The sequence below is a fragment of the Rhipicephalus sanguineus genome, unplaced genomic scaffold, assembly GCF_013339695.2.
Source record: "Rhipicephalus sanguineus isolate Rsan-2018 unplaced genomic scaffold, BIME_Rsan_1.4 Seq422, whole genome shotgun sequence".
Lineage (NCBI taxonomy): Eukaryota > Metazoa > Arthropoda > Arachnida > Ixodida > Ixodidae > Rhipicephalus > Rhipicephalus sanguineus.
The window spans coordinates 1-24,446 of record NW_023615214.1 but is presented as its reverse complement, the minus strand read 5'-3'; the positions used below and the strand labels follow the sequence as shown (position 1 = coordinate 24,446).

General features: G+C 45.0%; 2 protein-coding genes across 2 annotated transcripts; one reads left to right on the top strand and one right to left on the bottom strand.

The window, feature by feature from the left end:
• The first annotated feature begins 7,039 nt into the window (after nt 1-7,039).
• Nucleotides 7,040-7,975, top strand: LOC119377247 (biogenesis of lysosome-related organelles complex 1 subunit 3). The gene has a single exon (XM_037646809.2). It carries the CDS (start codon nt 7,297-7,299, stop codon nt 7,798-7,800), a length of 504 nt encoding a protein of 167 aa, XP_037502737.1. The 5' UTR covers nt 7,040-7,296; the 3' UTR covers nt 7,801-7,975.
• A 927-nt stretch (nt 7,976-8,902) lies between these two features.
• Nucleotides 8,903-24,359, bottom strand: LOC119377245 (VPS9 domain-containing protein 1; the record flags this gene model as incomplete). Its single annotated transcript, XM_037646808.2, is given in 4 exon segments — nt 8,903-9,009; nt 17,431-17,535; nt 20,610-20,676; nt 24,198-24,359. Coding segments are annotated over 4 exon segments (410 nt in total), but the record flags the coding sequence as incomplete, so codon positions are not given.
• Nucleotides 24,360-24,446: the final 87 nt, after the last annotated feature.

Here is a 24,446-nt window from a genome sequence, read left to right as displayed (position 1 = left end):
AGATTTCTTACAAATTAAATCGTGAATTGCAGATCGAGTGTGTATAATCGTGTTACATGGGAGTATCCTACTAGAGGCGTGTCGGCGGTATGCTTGTCTAGTTTTCACTAAAGAACCTCTCTTTGTCTTAATAACTTATGTGTTGTATATGTATCGCGTATGCAACATTATGACGTTATGTTTTTCTTTTTTTTTTTTTTTTTTGAAACTGTGTGACTATATTTATTACCTTTTGTGAGATAGCGCGCCATTGACCAAGCGTGCTCAACAACACGTATGACGTATCTTGATGCATGTGCGCTCACATCGGCATTATATTCGTAACAGCAGGCCACGGCCAGTAGTCGCGTCGAACCAGGGGCGTAGCCAGAAATTTTTTTCGGGGGGAGAGGGGGGCACCTCCTTGATTTGAAGGAGCTAGGGGTCGGGCAGGCAGATGTGATTGTCATTTTGTGGTATGTATGCCATCGATAGTGCTATTATCGACGAACTATCGATAGTGCAATCGGTAGTGCCATCGCTAATATTACTAGCGATATTACTGCCACGCGTGTTTATTATTTTGTTTTGATATATTCGAGTTTCCCCCACAAGGGCTGTTAGCAACGTTTCACGCAGACCGCGCCGTAACGTTTGAGAAGCTTCACGATTGTTTGAGGTCATTCTGTTAAGGTTACGCGCCGGACGCGAATAGTCAAGTTTGTTCGAGAACTTACGCGAGCACCAGCGATGACGCTGGAAGGTTCGATGACTGGTGTATAACAGACGACTCGTTTCGCCGATGATCAGATTACTCGACGGCCGACGACTGTTCTCGCCGCTATCAGTGCGCAGTGTGTATCGCTTGTATTTTAAGTTTTCATTTTCTGGGCACAAGTTTGCCCAAATAAAGAGCTCCGTATTTCCCAGTCTTGCTGCAGCATTCTTCACCATTACAACCACGTGACACTGCTCGACAGTGGTGTGAATAATGATGTTGTTACTGGTCGGCCATATTGCCAAAATATTTGCGATCGCCTACTATCAGCTTCGCTTAATTTATGAGCAATTTTTCGCCAGAGAAATAAATTATTTCTGCAGTGAAAATGGCCGAGTATGTCCATCAATAAATTCATATCCAAAAGCAACTAGCTACACGTTCTAATTAACAAACATAGTCCTTGATATTTTTTTCATTTTGAAATCATAAAATGCAATATAAATTTGAAGCCGCGCAGTTCCACCTCGTGTATCGGCTTCATTTCCGCTACAGCTGAACAGTTTGACTTTATGATCATGTGTCAGCAAAGCACTAGGGTGAAGAACGCAAGCATGTCAACTCTCTTGCCCTTCAGCCTTCTCCTCCGGCTCCACTATGTACCACGCGCGCGGGGACCCAAGTTTATTCTGCAATGAGTTCGCGCTGTTCATTTTATACCATCGATAGTACCATTGAATTCACTATCGATAGCGCTATCGATAATATTTTTTACCATCGATAGTTCGACAGTGACTCAGCTATCGATAGTAATAATTCTGCATCACGAGGTGGCACACCGGGCCCGCGCCCGTGTCTCCCCCCCCTCCTTCCCCCGAAATTTTTTCCTGCTGGGATAGAGAGCACAAAATGACACTCGACCACAGTTACCTGCCCGGACCCCACGTCGGGTCAAGGGCGTGCCTCCCCCCCTACACACACACACACACACACACACACACACACACACACACACACACACACACACACACACACACACACACACACACACACACACACACACACATTCCTGGCTACGCCACTGTTGCGCGGACAGATGTCATTGCGGCCACTGAGTGGTTTCGGTCGTTGGCTTTATCATGGCCTCATGTGATGCAGTCGGCGTTAGCTGCACTACTCTTCCGGCGCATTCATGTAAGAGCAGTGTGAAACAGTGGTATGCGCGGTGTCGGGACTATAGGGCACTGTACTTTTATGCAATTTGCTGAGAGAATATAGTATACACACCGCTGCCCCTACGAGTGTACGTGCTGGCATATCGCAGGCTCGTCCTGTTGCCGCATCATATGCTTCATCCGGTGATCACAAAACCAAATGATGTCGAATGCCAGGCACATGGTTTGACGGGCCGCATGTCGGCGAATACGCCGCTTTCGCAAAGAGCTTTGACAGCTTGTTCTCCTGTCTTTGGACACGCATGAATTCGCTTTCCAATTAAGGTCCCCTGGGCAGACTTCAGCCTTTCGGAATTCCGCATCTACTTTCTCTCCTGCCGCGGCTCAAACTTTGTCGGCTGGCTGCTGCAAAGTACTCTTGCGTATTATGGTGGCTAGCCACCATACTCGTATTATGGTGGCTTCGTATGGCAATCAGTGAATTTGTTGGTGTGTTTTACGAAACAAATATCGGTCCGCTTCTTGTCTTTTACTCGCTCATTCTTCCTCTGCACAGCGGCACAAATCTTACCTAGCTTATTGGCCGCCGTGAAAACAACATTAACGCCGTATTTACTTCCTACTTTCTTTAGCCTGTGAGATACGCAAATACGGCGTTAATGTTGTTTTCACGGCGGCCAATAAGCTAGGTAAGATTTGTGCCATTTGTGCCGCTGTGCAGAGGAAGAATGAGCGAGTAAAAGACAAGAAGCGGACCGATATTTGTTTCGTAAAACACACCAACAAATTCACTGATTGCCGTACGAGTGTGGTTTATAAGGTCCCTTTCAGCTGCGGCCGCTTCAACGTAGGACAAACGGGCCGATGCATTAACCAGATATTGTTGGAACATAAGAGATCGCTAACAGGAGGCTCACCTTCTAATCTATCTTTACATTGTCGAGATTGTAAGTGCACGCCAAAATTCGATGAATGCGCAGTGTTGTACCGTCATAGAAATGAAACGCGTCTGATGATTGAAGCATGGCATATCGAGAATAGTGGTAGCGCATGCGTGAGCCAACCGTCGATTAACTTGCATAAAGATGAAATCAAATGCCTTAACAGTTATCTTCCACGTAGACCGCCACGCGTGCCGGATTGATAGGTTCGCCTGTTGCACGGGCATGCGCAGATAAGTTTTCGTGCCTTCTTTCTTTTCAGCCGTTGTGCGTCTCTTCAGTTGTTAGTCGGCGTTTGTGGTGTCCTTACTTCTTTCTTGTGTCCGTGTTTGCATGCCCTGTCTTTTTAGAATGAATACTTACCAACTAGCTCAGCTCTCTGTTATTCTAAGGGGTCGAAGTGTTTTATAATTGCCGGGCACAATAAAGTTTTGGTATAAAGGCGAAGGAGGATTCGCTCCTCCGCCTTCGTGAGGCCTTTACAGGGTTTTGGATAGATATTATGGCCGGATTGATAAAATTGTGTGACCTCCTTAAAGGTGTAGGCGGGATTGGGTTCGAGGTCCGGATCGGTAGGGGACGAGGATGGTGCCCGGAGAGTGAGCGCGCGGGCAGCGGCATCGGCCGTCTCATTACCATCAGGGGCGTAGCCAGAAATTTTTTTCGGGGGGGGGGGGGGGGTTCAACCATACATTATTTATGTTCGTGCGTGTGTTTGTATGTGTGCGTCTATATATGCGCAAGCAAAATTGAAAAATTTCGGGAGGGTTTGAACCCCCCCCCCCCCCCTTGGCTACGCCCCTGATTACCATCGAGGCCTGTGTGAGCCGGAGCCCATATGATCGTTCGGTGCGCGGGGGCACCTAGGTAGCTGCTGTTCTGCAAAATTTTATAGGCAAGGTACGGAATGTATCCCTGTTCTATATTGCGACAGGCACCCCTTGAGTCGGTGATGATGACCCTTGAGTCCTGATCTGCGGCGGCTAGTGTGATGGCGATCTCCTCCGCGTGCGTTATGTTATGTGCACGGAAGGTGAGTCCGTTTACAGCGGTGTTTTGGTGGACGACCGCAGCCGTGTACCAACCCCCGTGGTGCGGGCCGGAGGATACTCCGAATTTGTGGCCGTAGTGTCGAGCGAAGGAAACTAGCGTGCTTCAAGTGTCGAGCTGTGACACTTGATAGTTCGCGCTCATCTTCTGTTTGTTCGTTTAGCGGCGTCCCTTGAGCTCGAGTGACTTTCGTACGCTCCGTAACATGAGCGCGGACACGATGAAAGCGTGAAACATCCCTCTTCTCCTCAGCACGAGAAAACCGTGCGAACAGACAGCGGAAGGGCAAGGCTCTCCCTGCTCGCTGGTAATGAAGAAACGCTTATAAGCGCCTGCCGTCTCCGAGTCCGTCCAGCGCTAAAGGGTGTGTATATAACGCTCGCCGTTAGCTACTAGAGGATCTGCGTTTCGTGGCGTAGTGGCTAGCGCCACTCGCTGCGGAGCAAGAGGTCTCTGGTTCGATTCCGCGCTTCGGAAGCATTTTTCTGCATTATTTTTCTTTGGGGCTTTTATATATATATACATACTTATACATATGTGGTGCATGACGGCAGCGACGGCGACGGCAAAATTCAGCCGAGACTGTCCATATAATTGCTATCGCAATAAAAACTAAAGACCCGGTTGTCAGCTAATTGAGGTGGCCTGACGTGCTGGTTTCAATTTATATAAAATTGTGCACCCAGGCCTGGGTATCGCCATGAATCGTACGGACCGCCAATAAGCCTCTTCACAGGTGCATGTCTAGGAAATGAATTAACTTCGTGAAAGAATAGGTTCAGAAATAAATAGCATGTTCGTGTCCACACGTTTTCTTTTCCTTCCTTTTTTTCACTTTTCGTGTGTGCTTCTGTGGCGGTATTTTGTAAGCATTCGTAAAACGGACGGAGCCGGTCCGTCCGTTTGTACGCGATTGGTCAATGTGAGCCGTGACGAGCGCCGCGACGAATCGCGTGCTCACATTGACTAGTCACGTGCGACTCAAACGGACGGACCGCCTCCGTCCGTTTTACGAATGCTTACAAAATACCGCCACTGAAGTTCTCTCTGGGTGCCGAAAGAAGCCGTCACATTGCGTCAAACTCAATCACCATCGACAACGCGTCATGTGCTGAATCAACGTTGCTATAGAGTCTAGTAACGCTATTATACCTACAACCCGGTTCCCGTCAGATGACCGAGGCCATAGGCGTGCGCACGGGGGGGGGGGGGGGCAATTCTGCGTACCTTTCACGCCGTTTTTTTTAATGCGCATGGTTACGGTACAGTGTTATGGCTGCGCATGTTTTTGTAGCGTTAGTAGCGTTAGCTACACTTGCCTAGCCGGAGCCGATTTCGCGTGGATGGTCATGAGCCGTGCTGCGCATGCGCGAGGATCAATGATGTCACACAACTGGGTCACCGTGGTGCGATCTTGTACGCATTCCAAACAAGCACGGAGGCGTGGCGTTACATCCAGCCGCACGCGATTGGTCAATGCAGGGCCGTGACGTCTGTCGCGGTTCACATTGGCCATTCGCGTGCGGCTGGATGTAACGCCACGCGATGCCTCCGTGCTTATTTGGAATGCGTACAAGATCGCACCACGGAGCAGGCATCTCACGCGCTCTGCGCCACCGCGCGCGCGCGGCTCGCCGCTGCTGGTCTGCGCCGCATTCGCGAGGAGTGACGTCGTAGCCATAGATACAGTGGCGCCGGCGCGCGCGCAGCTATTCGCCTTTGCTGTGCAGTCGCCGTCTGACACTGCGCTGGGGCCGCTTGATAGCGCCTCTGACTGGCGTTTGCAGGTGGGTAACGCCATGGAGAAGGAGATGGCAATTGCTGCTCGACGGCGCAGAAGAACCAAGAAGCTTATCTCATCAGATACCGAAGTAGTTGCCTGGCAATTAGCGGTTCAGCGTACGAAGAATGAACAGAAGAAGGCTAATAATCCTAAAACGTACTTAACTCGCCGAGAGGAGGTTGCGCTCAGGAGGATTCGTGTGGGCGCCGCGTTGACTCCTGCCATCCGGTGCACAGCCTCCCCCAACGACATGCCCCTTCTGCGTTGCTCCAGCGACAGAGGCAACGATCGATCACCTACTTGGGACCTGTCCGGGCCTTCACAAGGCTCGCACCCGCCACCTACGAGGCCTTGACTACCGCCCCGGTCGACCACCCGACTTAACGCGCTGGACGCACGGGCCGTTGCATCGACCGCTCCTGGCCTTTATCAGCGAATCTGAACTCTTTCCTTTTATTTAACTTATGCCGTAGGGCATACTGGCGCCAATAAATAAAAAAAAAAGAAAAAACTGATGGGCTAGTTGGTGAGCCATGATTCTCGAACAGGCAGCGCACAAAGGGGCAACGAACACGTACACAAGAAAGACGCAAACACAAGCGCTTGTGTTTGCGTCTTTTTTTGTGTACGTGTTCGTTGCCCTTTTGTGCGCTGCCTATTCGATAATAATCCTAGGCAATCTGGAAAGCTAAGAATATTCAGCCGAACCTTTGCTAACGCTACGTATATCCTGGCATAGCCGAGCTAAGCCACTGCAAATTTTTTGACGATAATGGCGACCAGGGACCCCTAGCTGATATGTTGCATTCAAAGAACTGTTTGCTTCCCATCTTTACAAATGGCAGGCCTTTGTCAGAAACATGTCATCGCGTCATTTTCACTTTCGCATCCATTGCGGAGCTCGTTTTCTTTTGGACTCGACCAACGGGGAGGCGGCTGCGGTAAAACTCGGCCCCCGTAGCTCTCTCAACTAAAGGGCCTAGGCTTTTTTCTCTTAAAATCTGAGGACTTTAGAAGTAACAGCTTCGCGTGACATCTTTTCCGTATAATGTGTGCACTCAAACCGCCATTCCTCGCGTGACGCAGTTCAAAACTTCGTTGCAATTAGGTGCAGACGCCGGAATCTGAAAGCTGTTTCGTTTTTGGCGCCACAACAGGTTGTCGTTTCAAATGTGAAAATAAATATTCGCGCGTGTGTATTTTTTTAAGGCTACTCAGATTATTGAAAAAAATTATACAGAGATTACAGAAGGTGAGACAACAGAATGAACTCTGCGTAAATACGAAAAAACACGTGGCGCTTGCTGGAAGAGGAAGCGACGTTAGGGTGGCTACCATAGCGACGTTTCAGAAGCAAAGCCAAAGCAGCCAAAGCGAGGCAAGCCAAGGCCAGCCAGCGCTAATAATGGTTGGCCATTGGGTTGGCGAGTCAACAAATTCATGAACAGCTCGAGCTAGTGAACTAGAAATACTTGAGTGCAGGCTGAAACTCGGGACGCGGCGTGGGAAGTAGTTTGCGTACTAGTAACCGCAGCGTACTGGCTGTTAAGTTCCAGCATTTAGCTTGTTTTTTTTTGTTTTTTTAAGTATTCACCCGCTCCCCTACGTTGTGGCAACGAGCTTGCCCGAGTTGGCCCATCAGCAGCAAGTATGGCGGAAGCGACAGACGCAGAGTTGAGCGCGGCAGCAGAGCCGCCCACTGTCAGCAGCGGCCAGCAGGCTACTGTAGTGTGCGGGGAAGCTTCAGAATCGGACGACGAGGACCTCAGCATTTCGACCAGCACAATCGCCAGCGATCTCAGCATGTCGAGTGCCAGCGACAGCGTTACATCGAGCGAGCGTCGATCTGCGGAGCCGAGCCAGCACAGGACACTTCTGCATCGAAAGCTCCGCGAGCGCAACGCGAGCTTGCGCAGGAGCGTATGCGAACTGATGCGGCATCCATACCAGAACGCTGCTCGCGAACTTGGTGCAATTTCTCAGAATCTTGTTCGCTCGCATCAACTTCTACAAGAGGTGTCCACCTCCCTCAGGAAACTGACCAACGAACTTTTTCAGATTGAGGACAAACTCGACACTATACAGCACTGCAATATCATTCCAGAAATAACGATCCCCCCGCCAAATCCCCGTGCGTCACCAGAATGTCTGTGACTGTTTTACAAGTCCGAACACCCAGTAAGCTAAACTATGATGTTGATAGCCGCCAACACGGTTAGCGTAATTGCTTTGACTCTCATGCCTTACCATCTGCTCGAGTTGCACCGGTTGGCGAGACTTGTTTGCATGTGCTTTGACACCTGTTGCTAAAAAGAAAAAAGAAAGAAAACTGCGCACGTAGCAATTCATTACATACGTCTTTATTAACTGTACAGAATCAGCTGTTCAAATGTAACAGATTTTGTGAGCATCTTGTGTGGCTGCGAAAATATCGACACTTGAGCAACGCTTATACACCAATAATATATTGGTGAACATTAATCTGAATGGCTGTTTTAAAACTGGCAGTGCTGCTTAGGCATGTTTATGAACAACAGTTTTGAACATAAGGCTTTGCAACATTCTGTGCTATTGCCAGTAGTGTGTCAAGCCCATTAGACACTTGCCATTTTTATGATGCAGGGACAGATTTAGATGCCCGACCCTAGAGCATCTGCTATGCAAGGGCTCCTGCATGTAGTGTGCAGCGCACACCTGCACGTGAAGCTTCTGTGTGCAGTCCCCTTACTCCTGTGAGGAGTAGCAAGTTAGGAATGTGTTCTCCAGGTTAACCCCTCCTCATTTCTCTTTAGATATGATCTTAGCAGCAGGAAAAAGGGACACAGAAAAGACAAGGATGAACACTGCACTTAATGCCAACTAAAGCTTCATTGTTTGGATTTGACATTTGTACAGAAAACAGAAGAAATGTGTTGTCTGTATTAAACAAAGCTTTAGTTAGCAGTGACTGCTTCGCCTCATTTTTTTCTGTGCACCATTGTACTGCTTCACACTGCACTCCCTTAACAATATCGAAAACCAACTAATTCAAACCACTGTCCTTTAATAAACAATTATGCCAAATGTCAGCACGAAAAAAAAAAACTTGTAATGTGCTTTCTTGGGCATACATAGCTCAATAAGCATTTTTTCAATTCAAAATTAGCATGGGACTAAAACTGAAGTTCACAAACTGTAAGAATAACTATTGAGTTTGCAGCTTTTAAATAAAAAATGCAGGTTCAGTCATTTGCTGTATAGACTAGCATCGAACAAGTTTAAAAAAATTAAAAGCTTGGTCGTCAGGTTCATGGTAGTGATTCCAGGTATTTGAAGGCCATCAGGACTGATGCTAAGCAGTACCCTTCTTCTCCAAGCATGTACCTAAAAGAGAAATCGTGTTTGACTATTAAATTGTGTTCACCATAATGGGCTGCATGCATTAATTTGATGCTCTTTATTTTTCAATACATATGCCTTTTTAGTGCAAGAACTAATACTGCAGTTATTCAAATGCAACTACAGATACTGTAAGTGTATCAAGCATTTGCAGATTAAAATAAATGGCAGCAAAAATTTACATACTATGATGTCTGAACTTCACTTTTCTGTAAAGTCACAGTGTGATAAGAAAAGCTGCATCCACTTTCAGGAGCATTGCATAAAGCTAAAGCAGCTTTGAAATCCAATTACATTGCTGTTGGGTGAGCATGAGACAGCTTGCAATTTTTATACAATCCAGTCAGCAGCAAGGCCTATATTTATTAACTTTTTCAGGGCTGACAGGGCATTACAGGCAGGAGCGGGATGACAATATGAAGTTGGCAACGTCAGCGATAGCAGTAATGGAGGCAGGAAGGTGGTTCCATTCAATATTGGTGCATGGGATGAAGGAATTGGGGAAAACACTAGAGCTGCAAATCTGCACTCCGACCTTGAACCAATGGTCAACGTGCGACATTCCTTTGGTTCTGAATTAGTGTAATAAATTTTATTAAAAAGGCATGCTCGGGTACGCATGTCACAAAGCATGGTAAGTTGATTTCATGGCTGAGACAACAGTGTGATGGAAATTGATTTTAAAGATAACCAATGGCCAGTCAGAACAAAAGAATGGATACAGCCGAGGACAGCAGAATGCTAAATAGTAGGGGTGTGCGAATATTCGAAATTTCGAATATTTTTCGAATAGTGTTTGCTATTCGATTCGATTCGCACTGGAATTTTACTATTCGAACTATTCGAACTTCCCAAAAACAAAAGTCAACGTCAGACTGAAAGTGCCCCCTTCAGATTTTCAATATGCTTCACTTCCTTACACTCTCATATTGTGGCAAAGCTGCCTTTCAAGCTCCGTTACGGTCGAACATAGCAAAGACACAGTCAACGTCCGATTAGAAGTGGTCCCTAGATTTTCAATATGCTTCACCTCATCACATCCCCGCATTGCGGCAAAGCTGCCTTTCAAGCTCCGCTACAGTTGCAAGTGTATTAACTCAAGAAAACGCTGGTTCCAACATGGAGATGAAAGATATGGCAGAGGTGGGGCCTCAATTAATGCTGTTTTGGACCTGAAATTTGGGTAGGAAGTCCGAAAAATCGGACGCCGACGCTTTTTAGCATCCAAAATTTCAGGTTTTATTATATATCGATGTCTACGAGGTAGACTTGGAACTCCGGACTTGAAGGGAGCACACCCTTGTCCGCCACATCAGTTGGGCTTCCACAGAAGTTGAAAGAGGAGGAGAGGCTGAGGAAATGGCATCTTTGCCTATCATGTGTAAAGTGTTGTCGGCAACACTTTGGTTGCACCAAATCATGTACGTAAGTACAATTCGGCCTCTACATTGCGCTTCAACCTAGCGAAAAGAAACACTTTCATGTTGCTATCTCATAAGAATATGCTTAAGAATCCTCTCCAACTTTTTTTTCTGCAATTTCGCTTCGAAGTATTCGAAAAATATACTAGAAATATTCGAGAAATATTCGAAAAATATTCGATTCGATTCGCACTCACACTTCAATATTCGAATTCGCTTCGCACCTAAAATTTTGCTATTTGCACAGCTCTACTAAATAGTGATGAAATTTGGAACTTTTCAGGCATAAAAAAATTGGCTCACTCAGGACAGGGCAAATTGGAGATCATTGGGAGAGGCTTTAGTCCTGCAGTGGACATAAAATGGAGAGGGTGTTTCCTCTCCATTTTATGTCCTCTCCAAACACCCTCTCCATTAGAATTTCGAGTGGAAGCAGGGGAAGGTGGGGGACACTAGGGCCACCCCTCTGGCTACGTGCCTGGCATGGTCCAAGCCAATGTCAAAGGGCAAAGTGGAAGATGATGTGAATTTGCACTAAACACCGTGGTCAATATTTTCTAATGATTTATGAACCACTTAACTTTTTACTACCTCCGTTTTTTGTCAATGACTTGGATGCCACTGTTCACAATTATCACAAGTACTAGCTAGGGGTGTGCGAATATGAAATTTTTCGAATACGAATCGAATACGAATATCCACCTTCGAATATCGAATATCAAAGGAAAAATGCCTCCACAGTAACGATATTTTATTTAACATGTAGCTATTTGAAGAAAAAAAAAACATTAACAGCCTGACTGGCAACACAACATACACTGCTATCTCCAGAACACAATGTCCAGGCTAGCACAATGCACATCACAACACAAGCAAATATCACGGCACAATGAAAGTAATGACTACATGTTATCATGAAGAAATATGAGTTGCTCCACATGATCAGGCAGCAGGCGCTCCCTTGTAACAGAGACACCCCCCCCCTTGCCACTGAAAAGGCACGCTCGCTTGGAACAGAAGTGGCTGGTATAGGGAGTTACATGGGGCAAAGCTTTGCCAGAGTGGGGTATCTGAAGGTGCCTACTGTCCGCCACAAGTCCTGTGGGTCACTGTCTTTCTTCAGAAGTGGTCCCGCATAGTGAACGAGTGGTAATGCGGCACGTTACGGCCGCATAATATTGAAAATGTACGGTTACATGATCGCCAACAGCGCTGCACGTCGGAGATGCACCAGCAATAAATCATACGTATTGGGGCACTCGTCGCAGGCAGATATCCTTACGATGTTTATGGCTCCTCTCGGGAACGTTTTTAGCGATATGAACGCAGCAGAAATGTGGAAGACGAGTTATTTTATGCATGATAATCGAATCGCATATTCGAATTTTTCGAATATTCGAAGTTATCGAATATTCGAAACTTTTTGAATACACAATTTTCGAATCGAATACGAATATTTTGAATGTAATATTCAACGAATATTCAAAACTTTCGAATATTCGCACACCCCTAGTACTAGCCACTCGTATGGTTTTGAAGAAATATAAAAAAATATGAAGTGATTTTCTAAAAAAATTTGGCCCCTGCTTTCACAACTATGAAGAGTATTGGTGGACAGAGTGGCAACAGCATACTCAGAAATGTAATTTACTTGCTTGTTACACAGTGTGCAATTGAATGTGCCCTTTGAGCATTTAAGGTCACTTGTAAAAACCGTTACATCCCACTACCTGGCAATACAGTACTTTGTGTTCTTCAAGCAACACTGTGATTTTGCCTCATAATCAAATCATGGCTTTTGGCATGTAAAAACCCAGACATAATTTAAAAAATCCTTGTGATTTGCATAACTTTAGGCTTTCTACAACAAAGCAAATGATGGTAGTTGGTGTGTCTGCAGTTTTGGCTAAAAGATTCCACCCACATTTACTGCTGTAGTCAATCAGCATACATTGGTAGAAGAAATTCCTTACAACAATTCCAAGTAGACCCAGGTTAGGGGAAATAGCCTTCCAGATAGAAAAGTGTGAAGATCCAGTGCACACATAGCAATCTATGAAAATCGAAGCTTTAGTATTGCAGTTAATTAACCCTTTGTGCGATAGCAAGACACATATGTCCCACTTTTCCGTCTGCAGAAAAATTTTTCTCCCACATCACCTGTTGCAATTAGCGCAAAGCTAAGTCACTCATATCTTACCCAAGTCTTCGTAATCTCGAGGAAAATTCTCTTACCACGCTTTTGAAGGGCAGAAGTAGTGTTACAATGGCGTTGAATTTTGATCAATTTTTTACGACAGATTCTGAATTTTCCTCTTCAGATAGAAAGAACCTACCAATCAAAATGCTGGATAAATTCCTGTTTTTCTGGTTTTTCAGAGAGGCAATTTAACTTCGAGTCATCACATGTTTTTGTAAATTTGCGCAACAACTTGATCGATAAATGCATCGAAACACAATTCCCTACGAAATTGTCACGCTCATCCCTCAGCGTAATTGCAGATATTGTTGCATAGAAATATTTTTCTTGACATCATATACCTCTTGAAAAGTAGGCACATATTCAGGGACAACAGCCACACTCGACAGTTTTGACAGCCAAAGCAAGGACAGGCAAATGGACAAAAAAAATGGCTGGTGCATGCGGTGAAGTAAGCTTTACAAGAATAGACCACAGCGCTATGAAGGCTCACAAAAGGCGCAGGTGCAGTTGGTGTTCTACTGCTGGAAATGAGGTCCGCACAACTTTCCTTAGCACAACTTGAGAAGTGATAGTCTGCGGCACTTGCTTCGGCCATTTCATCCCAAATACCCGTTGATAAAACCGCAAGATGGTGCCTTCATGAGTCTCGGCATTGTTGATAAAGCACTGACGTTGACTGACAGAGAACTTTTTGAAAACACTCATGAGTCAGAGAGAGACATACATGTCCAACTTTTTTTCAGTAAACTACTGGCTTGATGTTGATGAAATTTGTTTTATACTATTTCTTTGTAGTTTCTATCAATATACCACAGCTGGTTTTCATATCATCGTGTCAAAAATACAGGCAAAACTACAAAGGGTTAAATCCTACACAACTTATTTTCATCCTCTGCAGTGTCCACTCTCATGCAATGCTTATGCAATACGCTGTTGACAAGCTATGCTGCAATGCAAACAATAGACCCAATCAATGCACAGTGTTAGATATTGATGCAGTGATGTCATGAGGATAGAGGTGAAATATGACGCTTGTTGAGGGAAGAACTGTGATAAGGGGTGTTGACTCAGGGAAGTAATCACACATCAATACACATTTAAGCATTTTACACTCATTAAGTCACACTGGCACATGCCCAGGCTAGAGGATTGATTGCTCAAGAATCGGTACAAACCCAGTTGCCTAGGAATGATATAGCCTACAGATGAGAAATCTAAATCTAAACAAGCCGAGTGACATTAAAACTTAATTAAGATACCTGTATGTCGTAGAGGCGCCTATGAGCTTACATGCCTACATGTTTTATGCCATTATTTATTGTTTTATTAGGCAGAAGAAAGGCGCACTCATTGGCACTACTCTGTCAGTCAACACCAGTGCTTTATCAACTGCACAAGGACACAGAGAAGACACTCAGCACTAGGCAAAGTAGGCAAACACTTTAAAGGGGTTGTGAAAAAACAAAGTCTACAAATAGCAAGCACTGCTATGAACAGCTCAGCCCAATTTTTCACAAGTGCACTGCACGTTGAGTTTACAAGCGAAGCGCAAAGTTGCCGCTTTCTCAAGTGCCACACCTCTCTTCATACAGAGGCTTGCTCTCACTCTCTTCAAAGTTGCAGGTGTTGGCTCCATTTCACCATTTAGCAGATTGTTGCTATTGGCTGACAGATGACATAAATCAAGAGCAGTGTTTCGATCGGATGTACTTCTTGACATGGGATGCTGCCACGTGCTGGTACTGTGCTGTATTCGCCTCGAGATCTTTTAGTGGCACCCTCCCGCGTGTGTCGTCATCGTGAGGACTCGGGTGCCGCTCTGTCCTGCTCGAGTTACTGCAACATTAGTGGGCAAGTTCATAAAACAATTTGCACTGAATGTTCAAGCAAAGTGCTCCGTGAAATCGAGTGGAGTAGCCTTCAGGAGCACGCTCAGTGTTGATTGCTTCTGGTGTTGTCTGCTAGCCATATATTTTTACGCCTGCATGTATGGCGAGGACTTCTTACCATGACTGTTCTATGGCCTTGGCGCACTCATAATGACTTGCCAGCCCGTTTTTGGTCACTGACTGTACGTTTGGGCTTCGGCTTCCGTGTGTGCGTTGTAGTGCAATATTTGTATACAGCACGCTGCGTGTGTTCAGTTGCAAAGCCTGCTCTGTCGGTTAAGTTCTGTTGTTCGGAGTTTTGAGCATATGACGAACGATGTGTGTGATGTCATTCAAATAAATGAAGTGATCGTACAGGCAACAACCTTTGACTAGATACAAGTTTTCAGCAGCTGCTGTGTAAGCGTGTTGAAGACAATTACAAGGTTGGGAGCATGAGGAAAAAGGGGATGCACGATGGTGTTATGAAATATTGACAGGTCTTCTCGCGTTCTCTTATGCAGCATACTTTAATCCCTACATTGACAAATCGACGTTTTCCGACTCGTTCATGGTTCTCTTAATTAAGTACGCTGAACAGAATAGTGTAATCATACTAATGTAGATAAATACAAAACTTTTTCATTGAACAAAGCTTTAGCCTGGCATTATTCAGTATAGTTACAGCATGGTAAAGAATAGCAATAATCTGCCAAAGGGGCCAAAAGAATGGTGGGAAAGAGTGGTCTTTCTTCTCTTGCTGGCCCCTTTCGCTGATTTTTCCTACTGTTTACCAAGCTGTACTATTGGTGTCAAATGAAACACGAACAATGGAGCATGTTGCCCAAGCATTAGGAACTGCAGGGTATAGTGTGCGCCGTCCTGTCATCATCATCATAACAGGTGCGCACACCTGATTAAGCAGCACTGCGCGATCGAAAGCATGAATGTGGCTCACGAGCGGCAAACCGCATGAGTGTATCTATCTCTAATCGTAAGAGTGTGAACTGTGCCACGCGCACCACTGCTGGCGTTTCATTTGGCGCCGCTAGCACATGTAACAAGCTTTAATGTCTACCCAACTAGCCCAATCCACGCTAGTTAATTGTCCGCAATAACTCTCTGGCCGGTAAACTTGTCAATTTTATTTTGTCGTTAAACTTATTGTGGACACAGGTTCACATGACTACAGTTGGGAGTGAAGTGTGAATTTTCGTTCAACTCAAGTCTGTTTTGTGGGGTCCGAGAGATATCGCCACTCTCGGAACACATGGAGACAGTCCATGGGGTCATGCAACACGTGTTCATTAACTTGCTTTTTACATACGACGAGCTTGCCTGCCGAATCTGATAAACGAGTAACTTGCTAAATAACCTTATACAATGCTTATACAATACCCGGAAAACATAACAAACACAGGACAACATAAGACATACAATGCACCGCGAATGCGACTTCGTCGACGTTCGACTCGCTATGAGGGGCCCGCGGGAAATGAGCCGCGGTATTGTCCCCCACGGACCCACCGTGGGAGATGTCCATCCACTCACGCCGCCAAACCCCAAAGAGACTCGTTGCTGTTTTCTATGCGGCGGCCTAACCTATCCGCGGCGGTGCTGCCGGCACCACCGCGCTAACCCTAACCCGCGCGAACACAGCGCCACATCTACCCCGCCGGCTGTTTTGCCTAACTGCGGCCTATCTGTGAGACGCGCCTGCGCAATGAGGTGCAAACAGCTTTACAGGGGGTGATAGCACCCCCACAGTTTACAGAACGCTAACTTTTGCGAATAAGCCCTAAAATTGATCACGCTTCACTTCCAAGGCAGCCTAGACTCTCGTTAAATCATTTGGCGAGATGGTGGTTTCACGTAAGATATTTCAACGCCGCCCAGCCCAGCGAGTTATGCTACTAACTCGGGGGCATGATCCTGACCGCAATGGCTGTGGGTATATAGAAGATACGTTCAATGTAAACATTTCTTAACCTCCTGTAATGCTGGCAGCAATCTATAGAACTATCACTAGAAGAAAATACAGCTAGTAATCGAGGAGTGCTGTGCGATGAGAGCGAGCTATAACAAAAATGCTGCTGTTGTAGCCAGAGCCTAGCAGATGACAAAAGTCGAATCCCCCCGATTACGTCACTGGAGTGCCATTCGCAGAGCCGCCTTCGGTAGGCGCACGAGGCGACTAGTGTGCTAGAAGTGCACGTAGCAACGCTAGCATGCACCACAATCACACTGGGAGTGAAAAACTGCATTTCATGACGCGCTGATGAAGCTTCTTGCCCCTGTGTCATCACCGCCTGTGTAGCTTCCAGTGCACTCATTGGGATGAGAAAAGAGAGAAAATGCTTAAAACGTGTGACAAATCCCTGTAACTCCACTCGTTCATGAAGGGTTCAGAAAACTTCTGCGGCAATTTATTCACGAGGCAATAAACATTGATACTGAGGTCATTCGCTAATGAACTCTAAAAGTGTTTCAGGACCCCTTTAAAAGTATTCATGAAATTTAAGTGCGAGGCATCTAATAGCTAAACAACACCATAAAACTTAGATAGAAACAGCAAAAAGACAACAGAAGAAGCTCACATACTACATGGCACACACACTGGACATGCAGCTTGAAAGTTTCGTGTGCCTGTCGTATGTACATTTTCTTGTATTGTGTTTTTTCACTGGTTCCACTACAGGTAAACTAGGTACCAGCTTGCCCAGCAAGAGGCTCTTATATGTAACATCAAGTGACATTATTGAAGAGAGGACAAGGTGTCTAGACTCGCTGCGCAAGCAGAAAGAAGGAAAAAGGGAGACAGGAAACAGCTGTGGAGACAGGGTGCTTTGCACACATAAGTTTAATGTTGAGTCCAATTACAAGCTAGCAGAATTAAGGCAATGTTGGAACTCACCTAGAATCTAGTATTTGCTCAAGTGCAAGGTACTCTGAATACAGCTGTGGTATCTTTGACTGCACTAAGACATAAATCAATGCAGGGATGAGGTCGTCAGCTCCCCTGCAAGCAGAAGAACCCAGTGAACTGACAGCATTGTGGCAACCAGAGTACAGTCAAATCATTCACAATACAGGAACTGCTTGAAACATTTTAAATCTAGTCAGTTGACTAGCTACATTTTGATTGCTTCATATCAAGGAAGTCTTGGCTTGGCAAATGTGGCTGATCATTTACATAATGTTTCAAAAATTCCAATGTAAGCATAGTGAATAAGAATACATTCATTTTTAATATGACAATTAATGCAAGGTAATAAGCAATAGGAGCAATATGCCCACAACACAGTGATCAGATATCAGTTAAAAGCAGGGGTCTCAAACTCGCCTCAGCTAGTGGGCCGCAATCACGAAATTTAGTCTCCCACAAGGGCCGGGACAGTGAAAAAGGTTGGGACGGGGTGAGGGTTGAACTAAATCTTAGCTAACACTGCCATTTGAAAGAAGGCTTTTCCCATATCTCATATACGGATCATTTCTGAAGGGGATTTAACGTAAGGTTTTGAGAAATACTATATCGCTACTGATCTCCCGAATGACTGAAATGTGGACACTGATTCTGAAATACAAATAGAGTGTTTGATTCATGGTATGTTTTAACACATGGCGACTGCGTGAGATGCCTCACAAGAAAAAAAAAAGCCTGAGACTCGTCACCCCGATCTGAATAACGTGCTCATACAACGTGCCCTTACATGGTTCCCTGCTCATTATAGGATCCATGGGAGAAGGGATTATCAATCTCAATAAGTTGGCCCACTCCAGGGCGTGAGGGTTAGCTGTACGCGACCATGGAGGACCTCTGGGTCAACCTGGATGATTGGTAAATAGGGATCAACCAACTACTTACAATGAAGTTACTCAAGATTTCGCTATGGGGAGGAGAGTTGTCCCTCCTCTAGGTAGGAAGTTAAACAGGGCGCAGGCACCGACATTGAGATTGCTTCAAACGGAAACGTATCCCAACCCTGCCTTTCTCCATATGTGTTATCCTGATGTTTACTTAAACTAACTCAAGTACCAAATGTGACGGCTTAGCCACCTTAAACCACATGCTCTGGGAGTGCCCTTCGGTATGTGGCACTGATACAGCATCAGCCAGCAAGTGGGGCTCCGCTCTGAGGAGTCCGGACATAAAATCACAACTCTGGGTTATCCAGAGGGCCCACAATGCGGCGGTAGATCTTGGCCTGACTGTCCCGTCCTGGGAGCGGCCCGCCCTATGTTAGGGCACACGCCTCCGAACTTTCATTAGGTTTTTCCAAATCAAACCAGACCCATCATGACTGTGTAGCTCATCAAGATACTTATTAAAGGGCCCCTAAACCACCTCCGATATTTTTTCAATCATTTCAAGTAAACACGCGCATACTGTGCAGAATGCCGTCACGATCAACGATGCCACACATGGCAGCGCTACAAGCTGCGGGCGCGCCACAAATTCCAAGAAACAATCCATTCTCCTCTTCGGGCCTTTCTGGCCTCCCTAGTGACGTGTGTGACGTGAAGATGATGAATCTGTGATGCGGTATGCAGACGATGCTGCGATTCATTGAACAAGAACCTACGACTTCCATTTAGTCTGCAAGCAGCTGGCCACGCTCCTTGCTGTTCGCTTGCGAATCGGCAACTGTGGCCTGTAAGTCAACTGCCAAATCGCTAGCGTACCAGCACAGTCACACCTAGTGGTCTGAGAAGCTGTGTGGACTGATTCTGACAGTGTTCTGCGATGGCTTTCACGTATCAGTGTGCGGTGCTTGGCTGCAAAAGCGCTGACTGGAAAAACGAAAAGACACGACACGTGTCACCGTTCGGGTCCTTCAGGTTTGGCAAATCCTTTGAAGGCGTGCACGCAACAGAGGGCACATACCGGCACGATTCGTAGAAGCACAAGTCGGCACGGCAACAACAGCATTAGCCGAGAAGCATGGAGTTCATGGAGTCACGGCAACCGGGAGTGCCTGCTGTTTCGAAGCGCGCGTCAGCGATGACGGTATGTCACTTGAGAATGGGAGGGGCACTCGGCGAGGAGGACATAGCGGCTTTGGGAGAGGAGACCAGCAGATGAGCGGAGGGTAGCAAAGGAAAGAGTGAAACGAGTGATCGCAGCATTTCGATCATCAAGCACGTGTAACTCTGCTATTTTAGCACCGTTTCGAAAAATTCTCACAGCTACATGTTCATTGTAGACTTGTGCACAACTGTCACACCACAACTAAATTTCGACCCCTGAGTGGTTTAGGGGCCCTTTAAGAAAAGAAAAAAAAAATATGCGACAAAGACAGTCATGTGCGGGCTGGTCCGCTAGCAATATGCCCGCGGACTGCGTGTTTGAGACCCCTGGTTTAAAGCATGCCCTTTGTAAATGAAAGAATAAAGGACGTGTCAACCAATAATCCTGAAAGGCAATTTTTGTTACATCATGGCAGAGATATAAATATCATTGATATCAAAGTATTTCAGTGGCTATGTTTTAGAGTGCCACAATTGAGGTGGGAGTTGCAGTGTGCTTTTGTGGGTGGAGCTTGTACTGAATTCTTGCGTTGTCACTAAGTACAGTTCTCTTACAGCAAAACATTTTATACTCAATTTGCCTGTTTTATCACCATGCAAGCATGTGCAAACACACTCCTGCATGGTTACAACCACACCCAGTAAATTAACATGGTAATCTTAATCAAATGCCTTTGATGACACTTTCAAGGGACATTACATACAGTGCTAATGCCTTATTGTAGCAACAACTACTGAAATGGTTCCTTACATAGCATTTCTGCTGCTCATACTGTAAATGCACTTGAAAACTGCACAAGATGAAGTTTACATTGATTTCTCACTATAAAAAGCGATGAAAAAAATTTCTGCACAGGCACAGATGGTGCTTCACTTTTTACCAGCGCTCCTTCATGCACGGCACTCATCCTTAAGAAAAAGGGGGAAGGTTTCATTTAACGAATTGCTTCCTTTGCACTTTATTCATGTTTGTTTTGTTCATTTATATTGGTTTGACCAACCTGCATAAACTATGACAAATTACCCCACAAGATGATCAGGTAAAATTACTTTCAGCAAACTCACATCAGCTTCCTATGGTGATCATCTTCACTTGCAATAGGTTCTGTACAGACCAGCCGTGTGATATGAACTAGGAAAATAATGGAAGGAAAAGAATCATCATTAAGAGACAGCAGCTATTTTGGGTGCATGTGTATGTGCCAAAATCAGCTCTTACAATGCACACATAAAAGTGACAAGAACTTCCACAACCATTTCGGTAAAGAGTACAAGCCACAGCTATGTAGTAAGCTTGGAACAAACTACGGCTTCGAATACATGACTTAAATGTAAAAATTTTATATATTTATTTGCTCAAGACATATTATGAATAATAATATTGGGACAGTGTTCAGTAAGAGTCCACTAGATGGAATGTCTATTTCAGCATGCACTGATGATTTCAAGAGCTGGCAGACAGAGCCAGTCATCACTGATGGCTTTCAAGCCTATCCAATTAGCGCACGCTGAGATACATAATCCACTTAGTGGACTCTTACAGCTGTCAGACAGAGCCAGTCATCACTGATGGCTTTCAAGCCTATCCAATTAGCGCACGCTGAGATACATAATCCACTTAGTGGACTCTTACAAACTACTGCCCATGGATAGCATGTTATAAATAGCATTCTAGAAATAGTGTGCACAAATGCTACATCAGTGTCAAAATGCTATATGCCATAGCTCTGAAAATGCTGATTAATGTACAAAGATTAATGTACAAAGAAGCACTTCACTAGATGCTAAGCAAAAAACTATATTTGTATGAAACAGTAGTGCTGTACATGACACTACAGTAGAAGCTGCATAAAAGATGACACAGATCTACTTTGAAAAAGCAAGCATGAACCATTGAAGGTTTTATACTTACACATAAGAAATTTATATATCTATTTTTTAAACAAGCGACCACAAGAAGGCCCAGGATAGTGCATTTCAAACAGTAGACCAAACAGCTCATGAAAATTAGGAAAGGCCGCCATGAAGTGCCCTGAAGATACAATTACTGAGAAGGACAAGTTCATCTTCTTTTGTCACTGCGTTTCTGCTGTTTTATACCCTCTACCGTGAACAAAATCCAACTAGCCCAATTAGTAGTGCTAATGGACCCTTACATTATATGATAGGTACCGGCAGAGTCCTTGTACCAGTCACTGACTAGGGGGTGCGACGGAGCTCTCATTTGCCGTCTCAGTATTGCTGGCATCAGCCGCCAGGGATACCAAGAAAATGAGATGTTTGCAGAACACATCAATATGCTCAAGTGTCTCACTTTTGTGCACCTTTTCAACTAAGGGTCCCTGAGTGTGACGATAATCCCCTGTGGGATGTTGTAAATATGCGTGACCCCCCCCCCCCCCAAATGCACTTCCGGGCCCGAATTTGCTGCTTCTACTTGCTAGGCTGTGTGTTCTGGTGCTACTGTCACATCTCAAAAACTGCATTGCCTGATGCCTATACCAACCAAGAATCTTTACTGGGCTTCGAATACCAGAAACTAAATTAAACGTGATCTTGCGACAAATGCTTCTGGCAGCAAAATATCACTAGCACTACTGCTTTCTTTCCTGATTGACTGTAGAGTGCGATTGACAACTAAAGATTTACCTGAAGCGCTCCCTATTTAACTGCAGGTAAAGTTCGAAAATGCTCTCAGTGGCAGCTACTGAACTGGCTAATAGAAAGTCACTGCATTTAAAAGAAAAAGCTCAATTCCACTAAGTGTTAAAGGGACACTAAAGGATATATTAAGTCGACGCTGATTGTTGAAATAGCGGTACAGAAACCTCGTAGTGCTACTTTTATGCCAAGGAAGTGCTTATTTTGAAATAGAATCACGTTTTAGTGGTCTGCATCGCGTTAGCGCACTTCAAATCACCCGCCTGAAAGCGGTATTTCGCACGTCACTGTTGCCGTGCCCAACGTTGCCTGCCTTTACTACGCGGCATCGTGCACCATTCGGGCATCCGGCAACATCACATGCATGCGGTATTTTGTCGAACTTTTTGTCAGAGCGACTTTCACGAGCGTGCAAAACACACGCGGCAGTACGCGATACCAAAGCTACCACTGAGACGCAACCGTGTGAGCGAAGCAGGGCGCCGGGCGAAGCGCAGTTCAGCGAAAACGGAACTTTTGAACCACGCGCGCCGTTCCCTATGGCAATGCCAAAGAGGTTCTTTTTTCCATGAATCAAACAGAAACGAACAAGCAGCATTTTATTACGTCTCTTCATGCACAGAAGGTTTTTTTTATTGCAGCTAGTTTGATTACTAGTGATTAATTGTATTCAGGCTCTCCCACGTCATCGGGATCACTTCCAAAATGTCCCACTCGTGGCGCTCATCGTGTGATACATTTAGCTTAATTTCTCGGTAAGTAGGGCACTGCTGTTTATAATACTGCCGTTTTAGACGCTGTGATACACTGAGCTTTCACTCTGACATAAATTGTTATTTGCCTTTAGTGTCCCTTTAAAAGCAGAGCTCTTACTTAGGCCCCTGACCTTTTTTTATGATACAGAGCCTTCAAACATTTTTCAAATTGAACCACCAATTCTCAAACAAAACGCTAATTAATAACACACATTCATAAATCGTGAAGAGGTATTTAAAAAATATAGCAAAAGAGAACAATAATTCCACATAATTTTGACTAACATGCCAAATTTGTCTGCTTTAGATACAGTTTACTGAATTTTGATACCTGCTTTTGGTGAAGAGTTATAGTGCTGTAAATGTCATGCTAGAAGAGATGCTGCAGCTGAAAGAACTGAACCACATTGAGAAAATAATAAATTTTAGCATACATTAATCCTTCCATATGCTAACTAAATTTTTTTTTTAATGTGCAACAAATTTATAAGTCAGTCAAGGGCTCACCTACTGAGAGCATTTATGCACTTCACACATATATTTGAGTAGAAAATCGCACTCAGTGCCCAGATAATCCATCCTCTTAATGTGCTTAGAATTTTTCAGTACCTGCTCCTTTAGTTACAGTGGCCTTAGAGTTAGATCAGTTTTCTAATGGCACATTTTTGTTTTATGCACAGTGGTGCCTCAGTTGCTATGGCATCGTACAGTTAAGCTTGAATCCTGACCACAGCAGCTGCATTTTGATTGAAGCAAAATGTAAAAACGCTTGTGCAGCTAGACTTAGGTGCATACTGAAGAGCACCAGGTGGTCAAATTAATCTAGCCACCCACTACAACATTCCTCATAATAACCAGACTGTTTGATATTTTTGCATGTAAAATTGCATGTAAAATCCCAGAGTATTATGGGAATTCACAGGGATGTCATATGGTGCCATAACATTAAGTCATATAGTGCAATTTCTGGTAGTCTCCCATTGAACACCTTAGCAAAAAGATATTAATGCAACAAATTAAACCTTGTCCTAAACAGGTGCTAGAATGCGACCATGCACCTACTGCAACACTTTCAGCTATTTTGAGAGCAGGCACAAACTTCAGACAATGTTATGCAGGAAAGAAAGCACAGACAAAATATACTGGCCTTAAAAATTTTGGCCACAGTCTCCAGAATAGCACCAATAGCATAGTGCATAGCTATTCTCTGTAAAAAAGAAAGCATTAGGTTCCATACCCAGTACACGTAGTTTATGACTAGGGCCAAGCCGAGGTACAGAGCGCAGCATGCCCACCGCCTCACTTAGGGCAGGACTCTTCTGTAGACTTGGTGAGACGTGCATCTCCTCAGCCGAAGCTGAAGCCAACTGGCTCATAGTGGTTGCCACACGCTGCTCCCCTGACAGGTTTTCTAGCCTGCAAGAATGCATCTTTTCTCAGTGGTGCAGTCAAAAGTGACTACCTGAGCTAACAGTCTTCCACTAAC